General features: G+C 42.2%; 3 protein-coding genes across 5 annotated transcripts in view; all 3 read right to left on the reverse strand.

Annotated features, from left to right (window-relative positions):
• The window catches only part of LOC124291625, a 94,019-nt gene that overhangs the window by 57,596 nt on the left and 11,447 nt on the right, over positions 1 to 24,976 (reverse strand). The window lies entirely within an intron of this gene.
• Positions 1,764 to 24,854, reverse strand: LOC124291621 (protein wech-like). Of its 3 annotated transcripts, XM_046728673.1 has the most exons (5): positions 24,770 to 24,854; positions 23,240 to 23,536; positions 20,181 to 21,723; positions 17,466 to 17,471; positions 1,764 to 1,775 (listed from the first exon to the last, which is right to left on the reverse strand). In XM_046728673.1, exons 1-4 carry the CDS (start codon positions 24,837 to 24,839, stop codon positions 17,468 to 17,470), a joined length of 1,914 nt encoding a protein of 637 aa, XP_046584629.1. In that variant the 5' UTR covers positions 24,840 to 24,854; the 3' UTR covers positions 1,764 to 1,775; positions 17,466 to 17,467. The 3 variants fall into 3 exon arrangements, with proteins under 3 accessions (XP_046584629.1, XP_046584626.1, XP_046584628.1); XM_046728670.1 differs by lacking the exons at positions 1,764 to 1,775; positions 17,466 to 17,471 and having other exon boundaries at positions 19,438 to 21,723; XM_046728672.1 differs by lacking the exons at positions 1,764 to 1,775; positions 17,466 to 17,471 and having other exon boundaries at positions 19,438 to 21,723; positions 24,700 to 24,794.
• LOC124291596 lies at positions 7,157 to 10,128 on the reverse strand. Its single transcript, XM_046728619.1, has 2 exons — positions 9,948 to 10,128; positions 7,157 to 9,520 (listed from the first exon to the last, which is right to left on the reverse strand). The coding sequence occupies exons 1-2, from the start codon at positions 10,126 to 10,128 to the stop codon at positions 8,793 to 8,795; spliced, it is 909 nt and encodes a 302-aa protein (XP_046584575.1). The 3' UTR covers positions 7,157 to 8,792.

Below are 24,976 nucleotides of genomic sequence, written 5' to 3' on the forward strand. Positions count from 1 at the left end.
TCTTTCAGTTCAGACAGAAGTTTCCGTTCCTTGGCTTTGATAACCTCTATTGCTGTGAGACTTGCAGACTTGATATTTGATTCTATTTGTACATAACGAGCCAATTCTTCACCGACTTTGTAGGTTTGTTTTCCAACATGTGTTTTTTCATCTCATTGTGTTTCTTTAACAAATTCTTTTTATTCTTTCTCAGCTCGGTTTTCATTGCAGGAATCTCTGACTCGATTTCAACAACCAACTCACATTTCCTGTGATGGATCGTGCAGCATGTTTGACAAACAGCTGTGTTACAATCTTTACAAAGATATTTGATCCTTTTATTTTTGTGAACTTTACACATGACCTTTCTCTTGACCTTGGCCCTTGTCTCTCCAGATAGGTCAACTACGTCATGGTGACGGGAAGAGGGGATTCGTTGGTGCATCCGTCTCCATCGTTCACACAGTGCGTCGTCACAAAGAGAACACCAAGATGTAGCTGGAGTTGTCTCCCCTTCCTCCTTACAATAACTGCAGTTAGTTGTATCTGAAATAACCATTCATTCATGTATTTATATTTACCTGGTGGCATCACAACGTATAATTGGACAAGATGTGGCGCATTATGAGGTGTGAAAATATATCAGAAACATCAGAACACGTCTCAGTAATGTAAATATGTTTTGAATTGTCTCATCCGTTGTTGTTCGGATGAAGAATAATGTTTCTGAGGTAGATCTTGAGTCGTGTCGCCTCTCACATACTGTCTCTTGATAGAGAAACACATGTCCACTGTACATGTTCGTTTTGTACTCATTCCTTACAAACAACATCAGGAACAGTTTTATATATATCACAGGAGCCACAAATTGCTAAATATCTTCTAAGGTCCGCATATGTTCCCATTATGTATAATCAATTATCCTGTTACCTGATCACAAACAACTCGTATATTAGTACAACCCACAAATACTCACCTTTAGATCCAGGCCCAAACGAGTCCAACAGTCCCTGGATGACAAAGATAGGCTTGACGTCATCCGCCCACTCCTCCACTGGTTTCTCAGGGTCAGACACTTTCGTCATCTTCCTGCAGAATGGACACAGGAGGGACTTGGCACTGATGGCTTCTGGTCTGGTTTTGGTGTAGTTGACGACACATTTCCGACAGAAGGTGTGATTGCACACAAGTGTACAGGGCTTGTCAAACACCTCTGTACATATGGTGCATGTCAGGAAGTGTTCGGTCAACTTCTGGGAGGTCGCCATCTCTCCTTCAAAAAGACAAACCAGACATAACATACACATACTATCCTCTACCCACTATCCACTATCCAAGTCATGACATTCATGGCAACAACACCGACCATATTTGTATTCCTGATTTTCTGGCTGGTCTAAAGCAACAAAGGGCTGTATCAAGTTATCCTGCTGTTGGAATAATGAACGAATCCCGCTAAATTAAATCATAATTTAAAATAAATGCAGATCATGTGACCACTGAGAGGTAACATTCGAAGACGGGTTTTAACTGAGCCATCTATATTATATGATACATGGTGTGTGCGTGTGTGTGTGTTACGTTATACGCGAACAATCCTGTCTTTTACGAGCCTTAAAAGCTGGATATCTACTCCTGAAAAGTGTGCAAACTCCCTCCCACCACACACCCATCACACCCTTCTCTCAAAGTGTGCACCCCTCCACCACCCCCACCCACACACACCCCACCCCTTCTCAAAAGTGTGCACCCCCCACCACCACCACCACACACACACACACACACACACACCATCCCTTCTCAAAAGTGTGCAACCCCCACCACACACACACACCCACACACACCCACACCCCCCTCCACCAGTGTGCACCCACACCACACACACACACACACACACCCAAAGTGTGCAACCCACTACCACACACACACACACACACCACCCTTCTCAAAAGTGTGCAACCCCCTACACACACACACACACACACACACACACACACACACACTTCTCAAAAGTGTGCAACCCCCTACCACCACCACACACACCCTCAAAGTGTGCAACCCCCACACACCCCACACACCACCTTCTCAAAAGTGTGCAACCCCCCTACCACACACAAACACACACACACACACACTTCTCAAAAGTGTTCAAAGGTTCAGTCTGTGAGCAACTTGTCAATGTTAATAGGAAGTGGTTAAATTTTCACAAACAGTACCGCATGACATTGTATATACAACAGACTGGTTATGTTCTGGTGTCATGGAGCACCATGAATCATTGGCCTGTATGTGACAGCTTGTCGGTGGCAGCTTGTCAGTGATTTTTGTCAGCTCGTCGTCATCAGCTTTACAACACGAAATGTCTGCAGTAATGAACCGTGTGTAGCGTATCGATCACCTGACAGAGTTACATGGCGACACCCGCTCATTATCATATCGAAAGTAGAAGATTTCGGTAGATTACATGTAAAATAATGTCTTATTTAGAAGTATTTTCCCATATTTTGTGCTGTAGCATTTATCAGAGATCAATTCAGTAATAACTATAACTTACACACATGATGTTTACATCCACATACATCGGGACAGATCTCAGTATTGAAGTCAACAGGCCGATCAAGGAAGTAATGAAAGTAGACACTTCATACACTATGCTCAGTCTAAATATTGCAGTATATTAGGTGCCCTGGTTTGAGAATGTGCCTGGAGATGACCTAACAGTTAGATGAACCATTGTAGTGTTACCTGTACACAGTAGGACAGGTGTGTAGCGTTATAACTGGAATAGACGCAGCCCCTGTGACAACACAACACACTTACCTGAGACAGCAAGGTAGCCGGTGTAGAGGGAAACTGAGCACCAGGCGAGATAGATACTACACGTTAGCGGACGTGGTTCCTTCCGGACGAACTCGTGTCGTTCAGGGACAAGCTGTTTGCATGTTACGGAAAAGGACGAGTGATGTCGAATGGGTGATTGTGCTTTGAAATCGCTCTGAATGTCCAGGGTCCCGATTTTAAGATTTATTGTCGCCGTCTTATAGCTGTGATAGTGTTAAGATCACAAACATCACAAACTTCAGGCTCCTGTGATGTAGCTGGGTGACTGCATAACTACACGTTCACGAAGCACATGTTACCTGTTGGTTTGGATTTGATTATTAAATTTGTATCCTGGACAATATTCAGGTCGACTCGTCTGCTCGTCACATGGAAGACCCGGGTTCGATTCCCTAACATTGGCACAATGTATTTAGCCCTTCTCAGGTGTCCCCCGCCGTGATTCTGCTAAGATCAGTGTTAAAACACTCACTAACATTCTGAGGATGGGTAAGACTGAACATTTTTTGCACTGACGTTTAATATTTAAGAGTAAATACAGAAGTATACGGGACGAGAGTTTTGTGGTGTGGGTATCAAAGAAGGCGACCGGAGTACGTCAGAGCTCCTGGACATAACACCCGCACGTTGACCCTCAAGATTACTGAATGATGTCGGTACACTCTCAGACTTGTGTACAGATTGGTCAAGACTGACATGTGGTTAACATCGGTCACGAACCGTATATGCTTCATTCCCCATGGGATTCTGGTTATCAAGGATCAAGGAACATCTGCATGTCGTACGTGGGGACTATATGAATAGGTTCTGTCACTTGGAAGAATAATTATTGTCATACACGGACTGCTTGGGTGCTGCCATAACAGCAACCACTCGTTTATCCGTCCAACACTCGACTATATACAGACTACCGCCATTAACATGTGGCTGGAAAACTGAGTGCTTCGTTGACCATTAAGTAGGCATGTACACTGTATACGAGGGGTTATCAAAACGTTTTGAGCCTGAAATACTTCTGATATATGCATGAAAAAATAACTGTATGATATGGAAGAATGGTTAATGTCATTCACATAAACGTAATGGTGACATGCACATGTCCCTATTTTTCCGTCACGTGACATCTAATCACATGTACCCCTATTGAAACTGCAGAAATGGATGAGATTAATTAGAGAGTATTCATAAAGTTTTTAGTACTCTGAGGCCACCAGGCGAAGCACGTTGAAGAGCGATTAACATGGGACTCAGTTCTCGTACTCCTGTCGATCGCTCTTCAATGTGCCCCTCTTATGTCTATTTACAACAGACCGCCTCCGTGGTGTAGTGGTTAGAGCGTCCGCCCGGAGAGCTGAAGGTCGCGGGTTCGATCCCCGACCGCGTCATACCAAAAGACGTTAAAATATGGTACTTGTTGGTCTCTGCCTGGCGCTCGGCATTAATGGGTACAACAAGGACTGGTCGGCTCGAGTCAGTATAATGTGTCTGAGTGGGGTATACACACACATACATGCACGTCGTCATATGAGCGAAATATTCTCAAGCACGACGTAAAACCCAATTTCACCTCACCAAACTCACCTCACCTATTTACAACACACGGGAACAGCTCAAGTGGTGATACCCCATTCAGGCGTTCGCTGTTATTGCTCTGTAAATACCTCATCACGAGTTATCTCCCTTCCACCACACAGTTGTCAAGTCAATCAGTAACGGGTGCTGATTGTGCTGAACAGAAGGCAGCTCAGACGTATGCCATTTGACCTACATACAACTCTCACACAAAGGTATCATATATCACAAAAAAACAAACATTTTAGTTTGTATACCAGTCTGTGTATCCTTGCAGTTAATAGGTCGTGGTCATTTTGCCTTCTTAGCGTTTTACTTTCATACCATGTTTGCTGCTACTTCATTTCGCGATTCATCTGTGAACATCCGGGTTACAACTGGTCTTCAGTAACCCATGCTTGTTGTAAGAGGCGACTAACGGAATCGGATGGTCAGGCTCGCTGACTTGGTAGACATGTGTCATCGTATCCCTATTACGTAGATCGATGCTGATGATGCTGATCACTGGATTTTCTGGTCTGTTTATTTACAGACCGCCACCATATAGCTGAAATATTGCTGAGTGCGGCGTTAAACAACAAACCAACCAACCAATCCCTCCGTGATTCATGGCAGTTCGTGGATAACAAAAACACATGTCCACATTTCTCATCAAAGTGTAAACATCACAATACAGAAATACGCACAAATGAAACTGTGGCAGTATTTATTGCCAGTTACAAGTTTTCAACAAGTAGATACAATTCCTGGATGATTAAGTATACATGTAAATACATATATATGGTGAGGCTACACTACCACTAGTCGTGAGGCTACACTACCACTAGTCGTGAGGCTACACTACCACTAGTCGTCAGGCTACACTACCACTAGTCGTCAGGCTACACTACTACTACCACTAGTCGCTACACTACCACTAGTCGTGAGGCTACACTACCACTAGTCGTGAGGCTACACTACCACTAGTCTAGTCGTGAGGCTACACTACCACTAGTCGTGAGGCTACACTACCACTAGTCGTAGGCTACACTCGTGTCGGGCACTACCACTAGTCGTGAGGCTACACTACCACTAGTCGTGAGAGGCTACACTACCACTAGTCGTCAGGCTACACTACCACTAGTCGTCAGGCTACACTACCACTAGTCGTCAGGCTACACTACCACTAGTCGTCAGGCTACACTACCACTAGTCGTCAGGCTACACTGCCACTAGTCGTGAGTGTGATACAGGGGGATCTCCTTGATGCTTGTTGGTTTCAGTGACACATGGTCCAAGACTTGCAGGGCACCAGTCACACACACACGGACATCTGTCTGGACAGACAGAACTGTTCCTTCATCACTCATCATGGACTGCATCATGGTAACTGACACATGCCCTGACTCACTGACATGTCCAGTGTAAATACAATATGTCCTTAACCTTGATATCAGCCAGGCAGTATTTGATACACACTACATCATGTTAACTGACACATGCCCTGACCCACTGACAAGTCCAATGATAATACAATATATCCTTACCCCTGAGGTTCAGGCCAGGCAGTATTTGATATATGGAACTGACGCATACCCTGACTCACTGACATGTCCAATGTAAATACAATATATCCTTACCCCTGATTTCAGCCAGACAGTATTTGATATACACTACATCATGGTAACTGACGCATACCCTGACTCACTGACATGTCCAACGTTAATACAATATATCCTTACCCCTGATATCAGCCAGGCAGTATTTGATATACACGACAATATAACAATGGTTAATGGTCAAACCTAATTCTGAATTTCAACACACCGTTTGTATTATTACTGTTTTCAGACAAATACTTAGTAGCCCAAGGTGATCTTGAACAGCTGTCTTGTATGTTGCCAAGTACATTATGTATATCTACACATCAAGTCTTTGAATGGCATTTAGAAGTGATACACATAATGAAGAGAGTTTTATCGATGTCAACTTCTTTATTATGAGGAACACAACGTTTCTTAGTATGTCCTTACTCCTTCATCAGCTGAAATATTGATACGAGACAGAGAATATATAACTGTACACGTCGCACTAAACACTGCATATATCTATTTATAACACACAAACACGAACACACACACACACACAAAACAGAAATTGTGAAAGAATAGGGCCTTGGGTAGCCCAGTGGTTAAAGTTTTCGCTCGTCACGCCGAAGACCCGGGTTCGATTCCCAACAAATTGCAATGTGTGAGTCCCACTGCTGAGGTTCCCCACCCACACCCCCACCCCTTGCTGGGAAAGTGCTAAAAGCAGCGTTAAACCGCAACTAACTCACTGAAATAAAATATTGATTCGTTCTCCGTATTTGTTTTGCCCTTGATAAATATCTCATCACGATTTATCTCCCTTTGACCACTCAGTCGTCAAGTCAATCCAATGCACCTGCTCCACTACAAAGACAGCTGAATGTTCTGTGCATCACAACACGTCACGAGTTGACAAAGCAATGCATGTATCTATTGTTTATGTGTGCAATAGTAGTTTACTGTATATACTTGGTGATCGGTTGGTCGCAACGGCTGCTAAACACTGACTGCATGCTCAGACAGCTTATCCTCCACAGCTTGTTACCTTCTGAGTCAGCAATCACAAGATCGGAACTTTCCTTGGCATAAATGTGATCAGAATAACGTAATATGATGCGGTGAAAGTGTTGCAAAGATTACTGCCTGATAATGCATATCACACAACATATCTGTTTAGAAGACAATAACAGGTGTTTCATACATCGGTATTTTTATTCCAAACATGTCAGTACATATACAACTCATAGTCTTGAAACTTCATTAACTAAAAAGTGACAAAGACGTTTTTCCATCCACAATATGTCTCTGCTAAAAGCAATCTTCCGACTATATTATGAGCACGTGTTTAATTGTTTGTTTGCATGTTTAACCTCACACTCAGCTGTATGACTGTGCTCTCTACTTTTACATCGAATTCACTTAGATTCCAAGATTTCAAATCATTATGCAAACACAAAATAGCAATACTCTACTCTAGTCTATAAACCATATGATTTTAGTAAGACATATATCTGATTAGAAAGCACAAGTGCGGAATATTTACATCGCATCACATCGCATCGCATCGCATCGCATCGCATCACAGGCTGTGTCCTTCTAAAACAGGTATGATTCATCACACTCACGTAACAAGGTATGGATAATCTGCCAGAGTGATTAGAATCCAGTGAGTGAGTGAGTCAGTCAGTCAGTTGATATTTGACGTCACGTCACTAGAATATTATCCATATCGTGAAGAAAGCAAATTACACATTATTCAGTACAATATTTAGACTATAAGAACACGAAATGCCTTTTTAAAAAGGCAACATTGGGGGCACATTAGTAAATTAAGAAATGTAATGATGACGTGATGGAATGGAATGGATTTTCCGATTCTGCAATTCGAAATTATGTCCTGAACTAGTACAAGTGTGTTTATTACGTGTAAAGCGTTTTGAATTGAAAGTGTATTGGTTTTACACAAAATCTCTCTCCTACGAGGAGTTCCGTGCGACCAGCATAGTGACGATTCGTCACAGTTTGCACATTCCATTCATTATATTTTATATGTTTCTGAACGCTATATTTGACGAGTCTGCACATCTAATTAAACTTCTGTGATAGAATACTTTACTTTCACTGAGAAAATATCCTAAAAAGTCTGACACTATTTCGATTTGCGTAGCGATCCATTGTTGACAAACGTTGTGCGATTCCATATGCTGTCATCGAAGCCCTGTGGAAAGCAACCGATGCAGTCACTTTGATGTATAAATATGTATTGCTATAAAAATTAGTGTCGCAGTTGTAGAAGATTATTTATATAACAATGTAAAACAATATGAAGAGCGCATCGAAAAGCTTGCATTAGGCCAGTCCCTTCTGATTTACAAATATGCGTGTTTGTTTACAAACAAGTGAAAAGTGCGGTCACGTGACATGCAAATTAGCGTGTGACAGTGATGTTATGCTAAGTCATCGCTGCGCCGGAGTGTGATAGAAAACCCGATTTCCGCACTAAAGTGAGACACATATTACGGATTACCCACATGGTCACGTGGCTCCTATTCTGATAGAGCTATATTCATTGGTCATTTGGAATTACCGAAACACAAAGAGACTAAGTATCATTGGCTGAAAGATACTTTGAATATTCTAAGTGTAGATATAGGGAGGAATTTCACCTGAGAGAAAATTCAGCCTGATTATAAAGTTGGAGGCGTTTGTGTCTCGAACCAATAAACACCAGAGTAAATGTGATATCACAGTTCTCAGAGTGCATTACACGTAGATCCCGCCGAGTAACATATAACTATGTCACTTTCAAAGGAAGGATTGTGACATGTTCACTCACTTACAGCATGCAAATACCTTCACTACATCTGATGTACACAAGTACATACGACCACTCCCACCAACACACAGTCCCCATGGATTCTTGACACCATCCTGTGATGTAAGTATGTTTCTAACAAACTGTCCTGACTCTGCCAGATTGGTGACTCTGTGTTGTGAGTTGTCTGTCACCAGGATGTCGCCTGTGCTGGTACTTGTGATACCACGTGGATCCTTCAGTGCTGTGTCTCCTGTAGGTCTGTAGTTGAACACCACATCTCCCTCGGGGGTCAGACACACGACACACTTGGTTCCCCAGTCAGACACCAGGATGTTTCCTGTCCTCGTGGTACAGAGGAAGTTGGGATACTTTAAGATGTCTCCACCTCTGTGGCGAGGACAAACTGACTTCAGCACGTGTCCCGACATATCCAGGATATCAACACAGGGAGGGGAGTGGGAACTTGCTGCTAGTGTTGATGGTGTCAGAGACGTTATACCCCAGTACTGTTTGCTGGTTGTGATGGTCGACAGCAGCACCAGGTCAGGGTTCACTTCAACTGTTACAATCTGTCTGGTATCCAGCACAGTGACAGCCACCTGGTTGTGTTTCAGCCTTGTTATACCACATGGTCTACCTCCCACACTGAGCTTGCTGTGACCTGGCTGACTGTCCTGGTGTAGAAGGACTTTACACTGTTGTTGTTGTAGTCTGTAACTACCACTGTGTCTGTACCATTCACCTCTAACACCGTCACGTCACGGGGGTCTCCTCCATCTGCATCTCCCTACGTTAATGGTGTCCTGTAACACAGGGTAGCCTCAGGTCACGGTTAATGGTGTCCTGTAACACAGGAGCAGCCTTCAGGTCCAGCACATTAATGGTGTCCTGTAACACAGGACCAGCCTTCAGGTCCAGCACATCGTCATACTGGACGTGTATCTCACCCAGATGGAGATCTTCCAGTGCTCTACTCAGCTTGTCCGTGTCCTGTCTGAATGTTATCCTGTCTATTCTTCCCTTCTCCTTCACGTCTACGACTCCGACAGCCTCCACATCACCGGCCTCACATCCCTGATACATCTCATACACATCCATGTCACACTCAGATTGTAGAGCCTGGTCTATCAGCTCAGTCTGTTGTTGGTACATCTGTACTGACATCTCACCTGACTTTATGTCTGCCTTCAGTTGTCCAATGTGTCTGTCAGACATCTCTTTCAGTTCAGACAGAAGTTTCCGTTCCTTGACTTTGATCATCTGTATTGCTGTCAGACTTGCAGACTTGATATTTGATTCTATTTGTAGGTGCCATTTCTTCATGGACCCTTGAGTTTTGTTTTCTGACATGTGTTTTCATCTCATCGTGTTTCTTTAACAAATTCTCTTTATTCCTTTTCAGCTCGGTTTTCATTGCAGGAATCTCTGGCTCAATTTCAACAACCAACTCACATGTCCTGTGATGGATGGTGCAGCATGTTTGACAAACAGCTGTTTTGCAATCTTGGCAAACATATTTAAGATTCACGTCCTTGTGAACTTTACACATGACCTTTCTCTTGACCTTGACCCTTGTCTCACCAGACAGGTCAACTACGCCATGGTGACCTGAAGAGGGAATTCGCTGGTGCATCCGTGTACATTGTTCACACAGTGCGTCGTCACAGAACACCAAGTTGTAGCTTGAGTTGTCTCCCCTTCGTCCTTACAATACATGTAGTTGGTTGTATCTGAAAGAACCATTCATTCATGTGGTGATATTAACCTGGTGACATCACAATGTATTTTAGGTGCTAGATGTGGCGCATTATGTTCCTACCTCGAGGAGATGAGAAAATGTATCGAAAACATCGCAACACGTCTCTGCCTGACGTCATGTAAATATTAAAGTCGGGTTATACGGATCATGAATAATGTTTCTAAGATAAACTGTGTGTCATGTCACCTGTGACATACTGTCTCTTGCTCGTGAAACACATATCTACGATACAAGTGCACATTTCTCACAAACAAACAGTTTTTTTATCACAGGATCCAAACAATACTTAATACATTCATAAATTACTTTTGGGATTCTTAAAATTGATTATACTGTTTCCTGTTAACAAACAAGACGTATATTGATACAACCCACAAACACTGACCTTTAGATCAGGGGCCAAACGAGTCCAACAGTCCCTGGATGACAAAGAGAGCCTTGACGTCATCTGCCCACTCCTCCACTGGTCCCTCGGGGTCAGACACTTTCGTCACCTTCCTGCAGAATGGACACAGGAGAGACTTGGCACTGAGGGCTTCTAGTCTGGTTTTGGTGTAGTTGACGACACATTTCCTACAGAAAGTGTGATTACACACAAGTTTACAGGGCTTGTCAAGCACCTCTGTACATATGGTGCATGTCAGGATGTGTTCTGTCAACTTCTGGGAGGTCGCCATGTCTCCTACAAAAACACAATCCAGGTACGACATAAACTATCCGCTATCCAAGCCACAACATTCTTGACGCTGTTATAAGATAAAGATGCATCCCTAAGCCATTAGATTCCGTATTTTGACTTGCGGTTATTCTTGTTGATGATAACGGTTAGGCATGCAATGGAGACAGAAAGTCGTGAGTTACCAGGAAATCAGATTGTTGGACTTGCTCGTATGCTGCGGAAGTTAGCGTACGAAGCTTACATGAACTAATCAGTGGAAAGGGGGTCACCAATCCGTGCTGGTCGATATTCTTTCAATCACGACACAGATAAGTTCACGGTCATACACAGCTTTGACGAATCAAAACGATATTTTGAAACATGTGATCAAGATCAGCCCAGGCTGGAACCATTTAAAAAGATAAGGTTAACACTGGGAGAGCAGTACGAGAAGGGCGAGCCCCTGCCGCTTGACGGATGCCGATCCACGTCATTCAGTTCCCATTGTGCAAGCCTACAATGTCTGGTGTTAAAGTTGTAGTTAGAGAGATGGACTGAGGCAGAGCAGGGATAATCTACATATATAGTCTCCCTGGGCAGAGTAAATCTATGCGAGTATAAAACCTGGTTTACTACCCACGTGGTCAACGTATGGGTAGTTGCATACTAATCTCGTACGTCACACGAGTGTCGTATCGCGATGACCTGTGTCGTAATGACTTGACCTGAGATTCTAACGACTGGATTGGATAACCGATGATCTCTCAGTTAAGTCACGTTGTGACGGAACTACATGTTTATTCATTACAAACACGTGAATTCATTCATCCTACAACTTATATGCATTGTGGGAATGTAAACATTGGGAACGTTGCCGTATCGCTGTTTAATTGTGAGTCGAACTGAGAAATTATATCCGTCGAAAAACATAAACGCAAAGTTTCCAACAGTGATGTCAGCCGAGTGAAACAATAGCAAACCAAGAAAAGGGGTGCTACGGAGTAAGCTGGGCCCCCCACTCTCCTACCCAGAGTTCCTTGCGGCAAGCCAGCATAGTATCTCTGCCACAGGCCAGAAAAATGTGACGATTCGTCACATCTTGCAATGTCCATTCAATATAATGTACAGATTTCTTTTACTCTTTTATTTTTGACGAGTCTACACATCTAACTAATCATCTTTAATAGAATGGTTTCGTTTCACTGAGAAAATATCCAAAAACATGTAACACTATTTCGATTTGCGTAGCGATCCTTTGTTTACATATGTTGTACGGCTCCACGTGCTGTCGTTCTAAATCTAAATACCTACCCATATGATATTGTATTTAAACGACTGTATGTTCTCTATATCATTCTGTATGATTTTCGAGAATGAACTATTCTGTTCTGTTCTGTCATCGAAGCCGACGGATAGCAAACGATGCAGCCAGTTTGTTAAGGATAAAATTTAATTTGGTTTTTACCGGTAAACTGATCCGGGCTTTGTTTATGTTGCCGCCGGTAAGGATCCGGATTTTAAGTGGTCCCGGCCGGTAGTTTGATCCGGGCGACTGAGGTCGACTAAAGCACATGGCTGGTGTCACTGCGGTGATTCAATTTTGTAGAGGGTCAAGGGGCCAAGAAAATTTGTAAGTAGTTGATGGTTATTATTTATATTGATGAACATTGTTGATAGGGTCACAAAGCGTGTTAAGTTTGATGAATTTATATGAGTTTAGAATAATTTCAGTTTTGTCATGTCAGGCACGTGGGTTCGTGTTCCATATTTTCGTTATATTTACAGATACATTGCATTTATCTGAGTAGTCAAGATATTGATTTAGCAGTGGAAATTGTTCAGCTGTTTTTTTATAATTGTTTATTTTATTTATACAGTTTGAACCGTATCAAGTTGAATTCTACCTACGCTGCGGCGTCATGTAAAGAGTCTGCGGACAATAATTCAATAAACGTGTTCAAGATGAAGGCCCGACTATGTTTTAACCTCTGCAATACAGTTTGATATCTAAATATGTACTGTCATAGACCTAACTGTCGCAGTTGTAGAAGAATATATATGTAACAATGTAACATTATGGAAAGAGCGCCGAAAAGCTTTCGTGAGTCCAGTCTCTTCTTATTATGAATATGCGCATTTGATTAAAAACAAGAGAAAAGTCCGGTCACGTGATATGCAAATTTGCCTGTGGCAGTGATGTTATGTTAAGTCATCGCTGTGCCGGAGTGTGCTGGGCCCCCCATTCGTCACCACTCGCCCCTTTCCGTAACCTGCATTCGTCACCACTCGCCCCTTTCCATAGTATTCGGCTTGTCCCGGAATAACACGAGTGGGTCACGAATGCTGGGCCCCGTCTCGCATATCGCAATATAGCTTTGTCGAACGTTAGCGCGCGCAAAGGGAGCCGGGAACCAGCTTAGCTACGGAGTAGTTTACACTCTCCTACCCAGAGTTCCATACGTCCTTGTGCTAAGTCATCACTGCGTCGGAGTGTGAGTAGTTTACTGTAGGAGGCTGTACGAGGCGATGACAACTGACATGCATCGTGACGTCTGTTACCAAGGCGACAGACGAGAAAGGCGTAGTGACGTCAATACAGTGTGACGTCATGCAAAACATTCTTCAGCAACCTCTTTATGAAACGGGTTTCGGTTTGAAACCAAAAAAATAACAAAAATACGCTATTTGGTCAATTTAATGCATGTAAGACGTGGGTAATAAATAAAATACCACACTCGGTCTCATTACATACGAATTATACGAAACTCGTGACCTTCCTATGTTTTCTGACCTCACTTTAGCTAGGTCAGGTACCGAAAGACACACGTTTCGTATAATTCGTATGTAATGAGACCTCGTGTGGCATTCTCTATTTATCTTTGAGTGTATGTGTCACGGTGATCCGGCACCTTACTCCTGGACAACGGACCAACCGGGTGTAGAGCTTGATCTCACTTCTCTCTCTGCATTGTCCTTGTATGCCGATGAGCGATTGGAACTTTTATCCGAATGTACAAGACTTTTAGGTGTTTTTTGTTGTTGAAAAAGTTAGTTTTATTCTAGCTTGTCCAGATGTATCGTTTTTATCTGCCAAAATCTGCCTTAATAAGCGTACTGCAAATTTGTATATATGTTCTTTAATATAGATGTTACTCTTTTTATTGTATTTGTAATATTCACATATCATACTCTGTATATATTTTGACACAACTGTCTCTCATAATTCCGTGCGAAATGGCTCAACTTTTAACTGTGATATAGTTGTTTATGTACTTATCTGTTTTTGTATCGTGTTGAGGCAAGACAATGTGGAACGGCCATAATTAGTAGGTATCTGGAGTAGGGTCTGCTGACGCCCGAACTCAGTTACAACAACAACAACAACAACAACAACAACACCAACAACGACCATATTTGTAGTCCTGGGCCCCGTCCATACTTTAACATAGACTTACGACTGTCGTAGCGCTACAATCGCTTTGAGGAACGGGGCCCTGATTTACTGACAGGTCTAAAAGTAGAACAAGCTAGGCCATGTGATCCTGCTCTTGACATAATGAACGAATGAAAACATAATTTCAGATGTATGAAAGATCCTTTCAACAATGAGAGCTATCTGGTGTGTGCGTGTGCGTGTGCGTGTGCGTTTATCTCTCTGTCTGTATGTCTTTCTTTTTTCCTTCCTGATCAAAAATAAAACATAGAACAGCCATTCCATCACATACTTCACGTTATACACAAACAATCCTGTATTTTAGAAGCGTTAGAAGATGGATATAGTATGAAGGGAAGTGATTGGTTTCTGTTGGTTTGATTCTGTCCATCTTGTGATTTCTCTACTTTTACCTGACGTTGATAGTGGAATGAAACATTGATACTGTTGAGCTACAATGAGAATGATAAGAGAGAAAGTATGGGAGGAAGGGACACACATTATGTGAACACTTAAAAACGTTTTGATTGATAAATTAAAGTTTGTACACATTTGAAAATACATTCATTCTGTTGAATATCTGGAGTTCCAAGTAACATTAATGACAGTGTGATTGTAGAATCACATTTTACAATACTTTTCAAATTTAACATTAATGTCTGAATGTCATACAGTTTACATTCTAATAGGAAGTGATGTCCAATGTTACAAGCATTACCGCATGGTATTGTATATTTAACAGACTGGGTATATTCTGGTGTCACGGAGCACCATGAATCAGTGGCCTGTCAGTGAGCAGTTTGTCAGTGATTCTTGTCAACTCGTCGTCATCAGCTTTACAACACGAAATGTCTGCAGTTATGAACCGTGTGTAGCGTATCGATCACCTGACAGAGTTCAATGGCGACACCTGCTCGTTACGATATCGAAAGTAGGAGACGTTAAGTTCGGGTTCCGCTACATTAGATGTAAAATAATGTCTTATTTGAAAGTATTTTGACATATCTTGTGCATTTAATTCAGAGATCAATTGATTAATAACTTACACACATGATGTTTACATGCACATACATCGGGACAGACCTCAGTATTGAAGTCAAGAGACCGATCAAGGAAGTAATGAAAGTAGACACTCCATACACTGTACTCAGTCTAAATATTACAGTATATTAGCTGGAGATGACCCAACAGTTAGATGAACCATTGTAGTGTTACCTGTACACAGTAGGACAGGTGTGTAGCGTTTTAACTGGAATAGACGCAGCCCCTGTGACAGCACACTTACCTGAGACAACCAGGTGACCGGTTTAGAGGGAAACTGAGCACCAGGCGAGATAGACCCTAGGTAACCGGTGTGTAGAGGGAAACTGAGCATCAGGCGAGATATATCTTTGAGGGTTGTGGACGTGGTTCCTACACATGACCTTTCTATTCACCTTGACCCTTGTCTCGCCAGACAGGTCAACTACGCCATGGTGACCTGAAGAAGGAATTCGCTGGTGCATTGTGTACATCGTTCACACAGTGCGTCGTCACAGAACACCAAGATGTAGCTGGAGTTGTCTCCTCTTCCTCCTTGCAATAACTGCAGTTAGTTATATCTGGAATAACCATTCATTCATGTGGTGATATTAACCTCGTGACATCATGATGCATTCTAGGGCTACGTGTGGCGCGTATATTAGTACAACCCACAAACACTTATCTTGAATGTTTAATTCAGTCAGATAATCAGGTCTTGATAATCTGCCAGGGAATAACCGTTGAGTTGTTTTTTCGCAATACGTACTGGTGCAAAAGTTTACAAATACTCAGCCACAGACAACAGGGACCTACCTGAGGCAGTAGCTGACGTAACAAGGCCAGGTGTGATATAACTTTGTGGAATTTATCAACGGTATCAAGGGTAATACACATAATGCAAAGTGCATCCTCTGCACACAGTTCCCGTAAAGAAAACTAGTTCGAATTGGTTGATACCGGAGCTTTGTGTGTCAGGTTCCATAGATCCGAATACGGATGATACGAGTTCTGCAGATCCGAATGTGGATTAGTACAATTCACACAGACGCATTTCTGTTACCTCACATTCAGACAAGTTCCTTTTGTGACAATAGTCAGGAAACAATAAACGTACAGGTGAAGGCAGGTGAGAAACTTGAGTTTTCAATAGCTACAACGATATGCATTATCCTTTCTGCCCTGTCTACAGTCATGACATTGTGTCTCAACAGGTGGGTCGTTGTTGATTGCTTGGGACTGTCCTTGTCTTACACAACCACTCATCTCCCACAATCGTCCACACACTGTTGTATTGTATTATCACCTTGGTGCAATGTGTCTATTTACAATCAGATCCTCCTTTGTCCCAAAAAGCAGTACACAGTAATTATATTTTTTGGTGGGTCGTTGTTGATTGCCTGATTACTGATAAATATTTTACAATGAACATCGTGGAACAATACGATCAATGTGGCTGCTGTCTGAAGTGGTTGCCAAGTGGGATAACCAACAAACCATTTACTACCTTCCTCACAGTAAGCTTGGAGTCATGATGGACCTGATGGAGCAGGGCCCTTGCTCCATGTGACTGTTGTCTGAAGTGATTGCCAGGTGGGATAACCAACAAACCATTTACTACCTTCCTCAAGGTTAGTTTGTACCTTCTGGGAACTATGTACCGCATAAACTCACATATCAAAAGATGCATAACTGTATAAAGACGGGTGCATACTTCTAATGTTTCAGGACAGTTACAGCAGATATGATAAAACTCCTCAATTTTCAACCTATATAGCTGCGGTCCGTAAATACGGAGTCGGTATTGACACTTCTACCGTTATCTACGTAGTTTTTAAGTATTGTATACATAATCTAAAAACATCAACTCCTGAGACCATCAAGTCTCGATTAACTACTGAGACAGACTCCACTGGCCAACTCGCGTTGATCATTATATGAACGGATAACAAGAAATTATTCCTGGCATAAGGTGTTAGTAAAAAGGGTAGACATGGCTTTCCCTATGGCTTGCCCGTTCAATGTTCACAAGAAAACTCTGACAAGAACAGGGTCCATTGTGATCATGTTGTGAATCTTTACTAGAGATGTTCATCAGGTGTTCATGAAAATGTGAGCATATCCTGTCTCACCTGTGAGACCCGTCATAAACACATGCAAAGGCAGGTCAATTGGTTACCTCAATGACATATGGTAGAAGTAGAGAACCACAGAGGGCCTGAATTTTATCACAGATGTTGTTTTGATCAAAACCTTGATCTAATATATTTTGAGCAAGAGTTCATTGACCTTAAATCATCGAAACAGTGACCCTTCGTGATACATCTGACTCCAGCGATCTTCCGGTGGTCATGCCACCTATATATCTGGACATTTAATACGACTGATGTAAGCTTTCCATACTCTTTTACATATCTCAACATAAACTTTATGAAAGAAAGACACATGCAATGTTAATCAATAGACATATTCAACACATACTTAACAGCATAAACATCTTTGAGATGACCCCTTGTGCCTGTAGGCAGCACATGCATTCCATATTCCATGCCATGTGAGTTGACGGGGCGTCGTCTATGGTCTGATCTGTTGTTTTTCAGCAGCTATTTGAGTTTTGCCCGATTTTACTTGCAAACATGCTTATCTGTATATCCTATTGCGCATCCCACTGAACGCCCAGTTAGGCCGCCGAGGGTTGTTTAGACATATGCTATTTCCAATTGTGTAAATTGTAGTGATACAGAGTATCTATTTCCGACAGTACTTTAATAGGGATGCAAATATTTAGTGGCCATGACGTAATGTGCTAACCAGAACGTTCAGCATCTCCTCGATTGTTTTGACACAGCAAACTTCACACGACATTAGCTTTTATGTTTAACAAGTTGTTCCAATAATCAAATGTTTGAAAGATGTTTTAATTCCACTTGTCGAAATGGTGTCTGTGAATATGTGAAGGGTTGTTTAAAGGATTACGGTTAGTCGTTGAGACTGGGTTTAGGGGTTACATGCGCTGGACCCTTGCTTGACTCCACGTGAGGAATCGTAGTTAACGTGGGCCAAGAAGTCTGTGCTTGCCTCTTAGTGAAAAATCGCGGTTAACATGACCTCCTAGTGGGGAATCTTGGTATATATGACCTCCTATTGAAGAATGTTGGTTCAGATGGCTCACGAAACCTAAGCTTGTCTCAAGTGAAGAATCTTGGTTAATATGACCTCCCAGCAAGGAATATTGGTTGCCTGCTGTACGTGGCGACTATATGAGCAGGCTCCGTCACATTGAAGATTAATTCTTGTCATACCCCGACTACTTGGATGCTGCCGATAATAGGAATCACGGGTTTATCCAGTCCACACTCGAGTATTTAAAGATATCGTCATCAGCAGCACTGATGAACATCAAGGAATGCATTCTGGAATTATCTATTTACAACACAAAAAAGTGTACACTTTGTGATAAAATAGTCATTCGTTCGCTATATTTTATGGCTCTTCATATACATCCCATAACGACTTATCTCCCTTTGACCGCACAGTTGTCATGTCAAACCAACGTACACGCTCCACAACAGAGCAGTCGGATTGTGCATCAAAACACGTCACAAGTTGGCAAAGCAATTTGTGTGTGTGTGTGTGTGTGCAGTGGTAGTACTGTATCTAAATGGTGATCGCTTGGCCACAATGGCTACTCTAAACTGCTCCATGCTCCAACTAGATGAAAAACGATCCTGTATCGAACACTGATTTAACATCAAAGATGACTCCCCTTTCAGGCAAATCACACATGTCTGTTTAGGAAAGAGTAACAGATGTTCTGGTTTATCACAAACATGCCATACAACATGCAACCTATTTAGTAAATTCAGTATAAAATTGCTCATCAAAGTCACTTAGATTAAACTCAAAATATCTATATTATATATGATTTTGTACCGTACAGTGTTATTGAGACAATGTATCTGAACAGAAAGCAGAAGTACCGGCTATAACTGAGGGTATTATTTCATATTAAACTATAGGACCTACACATTCTGGTCAGGACCCACAACGTTTGATGGTTTTGGGTCCTTAGGGCCTGCAGCTTTCATTGTTTCAGTGCAAACATTGTTTATATTGTATTACATTATAGTGGGTGACAGAGCATGTTTTTATGCCGCTTTTAGCAATATTCCAGCAGGGGGACACCAGGAATGGGCTTTACACATTGCACCCAAGTAAGGAATCGAACCCGGGTCCTCGGCGTGACGAGCGAACGCTTTAACCACTAGGCTACCCCACCAACACTCATTACAATACAAGCTGTGTCTTTCTACAACAGGTATGATTGTACGTTCACGTCAAATGTTCCTACAGTGCATCACATCATATCTATCCAGGTAACATATATCTATATTTAACATACAGAAAGGGATTGTGACATGTTCTCTCACTTACAGTATGTAAATACCTTCACTTCACCTGATGCACACAAGTATATACGACCACGACCACCAACACACAGTCCCCTTGGATACCGGGCACCGTTCTGTGACGTCATTACGTTTCTAACAAACTGTCCTGACTCTGTCAGATGGATGACTCTGTGTTGTGAGAAGTCTGTCACCAGGATGTCGCCTGTGCTGGTACTTGTGATACCACGTGGATCCTTCAGTGCTGTGTGTCCTGTAGGTCTGTAGTTGAACACCACATCTCCCTCGGGGGTCAGACACAAGACACACTTGGTTCCACCGTCAGACACCAGGATGTTTCCTGTCCTCGTGGTGCAGAGGGATTTGGGACGATCTAAGATGTTTCCATCTTCGTGGTCTGGACAAACTGACTTCAGCACGTGTCCCGACATATCAAGGATATCAACACAGGGAGGGGACTTGCAACTTGCTGCTAGTGTTGATTGTGTCAGAGACGTTATACCCTTGTACTGTTTGCTGGTTTTGATGGTCGACAGCAGCACCAGGTCAGGGTTCACTTCAACTGTTACAATCTGACTGGTACCCATCACAGTGACAGCCACCTGGTTGTGTTTCAGCCTTGTTATACCATAGGGTTCACCTTCCACACTGAGCTTGCTGTGACCTGGCTGACTGTTCCTGGTGTAGAAGGACTTCACACTGTTGTTGTAGTAGTCTGTAACTACCACTGTGTCTGTACCATTCACCTCTAGCATTGTTACGTCATGGGAATATCCTTCATCTTCATCTCCTGCTACTGTCACGTTAATGGTGTCCTGTAACACGGGAGCAGCCTTCAGGTCCAGCACATCGTCATACTGGACGTGTATCTCACCCAGATTGAGATCTTCCAGTGCTCTACTCAGCTTGTCCGTGTCCTGTCTGAATGTTATCCTATCTATTCTTCCCTTCTCCATCACGTCTACGACTCCGACAGCCTCTACATCACCGGCCTCACATCCCTGATACATCTCATACACATCCATGTCACACTCAAATTGTAGAGCCTGGTCTATCAGCTCAGCCTGTTGTTGGTACATCTGTACTGACATCTCACCTGACTTTATGTCTGCCTTCAGTTGTCCAATGTGTCTGTCAGACATCTCTTTCAGTTCAGACAGAAGTTTCCGTTCCTTGACTTTGATAACCTCTATTGCTGTGACACTTGCAGACTTGATATTCGATTCTATTTGTACATAACGAGCCAATTCTTCACCAACTTTGAAGGTTTGTTTTCCAACATGTGTTTTCATCTCATTGTGCTTCCTTAACAAATTCTTTTTATTCTTTCTCAGCTCGGTTTTCATTTCAGGAATCTCTGACTCGATTTCAACAACCAACTCACATTTCCTGTGATGGATAATGCAGCATGTTTGGCAAACAGCTGTTTTACAATCTTTGCAAAGATATTTGATCATTTTATTCTTGTGAACTTTACAAATGACCTTTCTCTTGACCTTGACCCTTGTCTCTCCAGACAGGTCAACTACGTCATGGTGACGGGAAGAGGGCATTCGTTGGTGCATCCGTGTACATCGTTCACATAGTGCGTCGTCACAAACAGCACACCAAGATGTAGCTGGAGTTGTCTCCCCTTCCTCCTTACAATAACTGCAGTTAGTTGTATCTGAAATAACCATTCATTCATGTGTATATATTTACCTCACAATGTATTATAGGGATAGATGTGGAGATATTAACCTGGTGACATCAGAATGTATTATAGGGATAGATGTGGTGATATTAACCTGGTGACATCACAATGTATTATAGGGCTAGATGTGGTGATATTCACTTGGTGACATCACAATGTATTATAGGGATAGATGTGGTGATATGAACCTGGTGACATCACAATGTATTATAGGGCTAGATGTGGTGCTATTAACCTGGTGACATCGCAATGTATTATAGGGATAGATGTGGTGATATGAACCTGGTGACATCACAATGTATTATAGGGCTAGATGTGGTGCTATTAACCTGGTGACATAGCAATGTATTTAGGGCTAGATGTGGGGATATTAACCTCGTGACATCACAATGTATTATAGGGCTAGATGTGGTGATATTAACCTGGTGACATCACAATGTATTATAGGGATAGATGTGGTGATATTAACCTGGTGACATCACAATGTATTATAGGGCAAGATATGGTGATATTACCTGATGACATCACAATGTATTATTGTGCTAGATGTGGTGATATTAACCTGGTGACATCACAATGTATTATAGTGCTAGATGTTGTGATATTAACCTCATGACATCAGAATGTATTATAAGGCTAGATGTGGTGATATTAACCTGGTGACATCACAATTTATTATATTGGTAGTATTTTTCCTGTACCACGATTTGTCAAAAGACCGTCACATGATTGACTACAAAACACGATATTGAGTTTTCTGATAAATTACGATATTGACTTGGGTTACTAAAAATAGACAAGGAATACCGAACGAAGGGGCTTCCCCCGCTTTTCAGCCAATCAGATCACTCGGATAGATGGCACAGTGGGTGCATTAAAAGTTTATGTTAAAACCCGTTTCTCTTTCATTATAAAATAAAACAATTATAGACTCTTGTAGAGGTCGATATCGGTTTTTATTGACCTGAGAAAAATAATATCGACCGCGCAAGTTCGGTCGTTATTGTTTTACTCAGGTCAATAAAAACCGATATCGACCTCTACAAGAGTCTATAATTGTATAGTATTATAGGGCTGGATGTGGTGATATTAACCTTGTGACATCACAACGGATTATAGGACAAAATGTGGCGCATTATGAGGTGAGAAAATGTATCAGAAACATGAGAACACGTCTCAGTAATGTAAATATATTTGGAATTGTCTCATCCGTTGTTGTTCGGATGAAGAATAATGTTTCTGAGGTAGACCTTGGGTCGTGTCGCCTCTCACATGCTGTCTCTTGATAGAGAAACACATGTCCACTGTACATGTTCGTTTTGTACTCATTCCTTACAAACTACATCAGGAACAGTTTTATATATATCACAGGAGCCACGCATTGCTAAATATCTTCTAAGGTCCACACATGTTCCCATTATGTATAACTAATTATCCTGTTACCTGATCACAAACAACACGTATATTAGTACAACCCACAAACACTCACCTTTAGATCCAGGACCAAACGAGTCCAACAGTCCCTGGATGACAAAGATAGGCTTTACGTCATCCGCCCACTCCTCCACTGGTCTCTCGGGGTCAGACACTTTCGTCATCTTCCTGCAGAATGGACACATGAGAGACTTGGCACTGAGGGCTTCCGGTCTGGTTTTGGTGTAGTTGACGACACATTTCCGGCAGAAGGTGTGATTACACACAAGTGTACAGGGCTTGTCAAACACCTCTGTACATATGGTGCATGTCAGGAAGTGTTCTGTCAACTTCTGTGAGGTCGCCATCTCTCCTACAAAACGACAACAGGCACGACATGAACACACTATCCAATATCCACTGTCCAACCCATAACATTCATCACACCAACACCGACCATATTTGTAGTCCTGATATACAGACAGGTCTGAAGCTACAAAAAGCCGAGTCAAGGGATCCTGCACTTGAAACAATAAACGAATCCAGCTAAATTAAATCATAATTCCAGACGTACGCAGATCCTATCAACAATGAGAGCAAACATTCGTAGACGCATCTAAACTGACCCGTCTGTACTGTGTGTATATGATGTGTTCGGGTGCGTGTGCGTGTGCGTTTGTCTCTCTGTCTCTACGCCTTTCTTTTTCTTTTCCTGGTCATACGTAAAATATAGAACATCCATTACTTCACATATTTCACAGTTTAGTCCACCGAACGAACAAACAATCCTCTATTGTAGAAGCGTTAGAAGCTTGAAACTGGATGAAGTGACGGTCTGTTGGTTTGATTATTATTGATTATTTCCAACTTGTAAATTCCCTCTCTTGCCTGACATACTAGAACCGTTGAGCTACAAAAAGAATGTTTATGAGAACTTTTTAGTTCATGTAACACTGCCATGAAAGTTATGTGGTCGGTCCCCCGTGCTGTTGTATGAGTTGCGCTATTTTTCTAAGGGAATCTGTTATTTTCTGAGGTTGACAGTGTGTATATAACAGACTGTTTATGTTCTGGTGTCACGGAACACCATGAATATGTAGCCTGTCAGTGAGCACCTTGTCAATGGATCTTTGCAAATCGCCGTCATAAGCTTTACAACATGCAGTTCTGCACCGTGTAAAGTGTCACATGGCGATACCCGCTCATTACCATATCGAAAGTAGGAGACGTTAAGTTCGGATTCCGGTACATCACATGTCAGATAATGTGGTAATGTAGAGGGATTTTACCACATTTTGTGCTGTAGCAATTATCAAAGATCAATTCAGTAATAACTTTAACATACACACATGATACATACATCAACATACATCGGGAAAGATTTCAGTAATGAAGTCAACAGACCGATCAAGGAAGTAATGAAAGTAGACACTTCATACTCTATGCTCAGTCTAAACTTTGCAGTATATTAGGTGCCCGGATTTGAGAATGTGCCTGGAGATGACCCAACAGTTAGATGAACCATTGTAGTGTTACCTGTACACAGTAGGACAGGTGTGTAGCGTTATAACTGGAATAGACGCAGCCCCTGTGACAACACACTTACCCGAGACAGCTAGGTAACCGATGTAGAGGGAAACTGTGCACCAGGCGACTTCCGGATCAACTCGTGTCATTCAGGGACATGCTGTTTGCATGTTACGGAAAAGGACGAGTGATGCCGAATGGGTGATTGTGTTTTGAAATCGATTTGAACGCCCAGTGTTACGATTCCCTTATTTATTGGTTGCTGACTTATGGCTGTGATATTATT

The sequence above is a fragment of the Haliotis rubra genome, unplaced genomic scaffold, assembly GCF_003918875.1.
Source record: "Haliotis rubra isolate DU_JTF1 unplaced genomic scaffold, ASM391887v1 Scf498, whole genome shotgun sequence".
NCBI lineage: Eukaryota > Metazoa > Mollusca > Gastropoda > Lepetellida > Haliotidae > Haliotis > Haliotis rubra.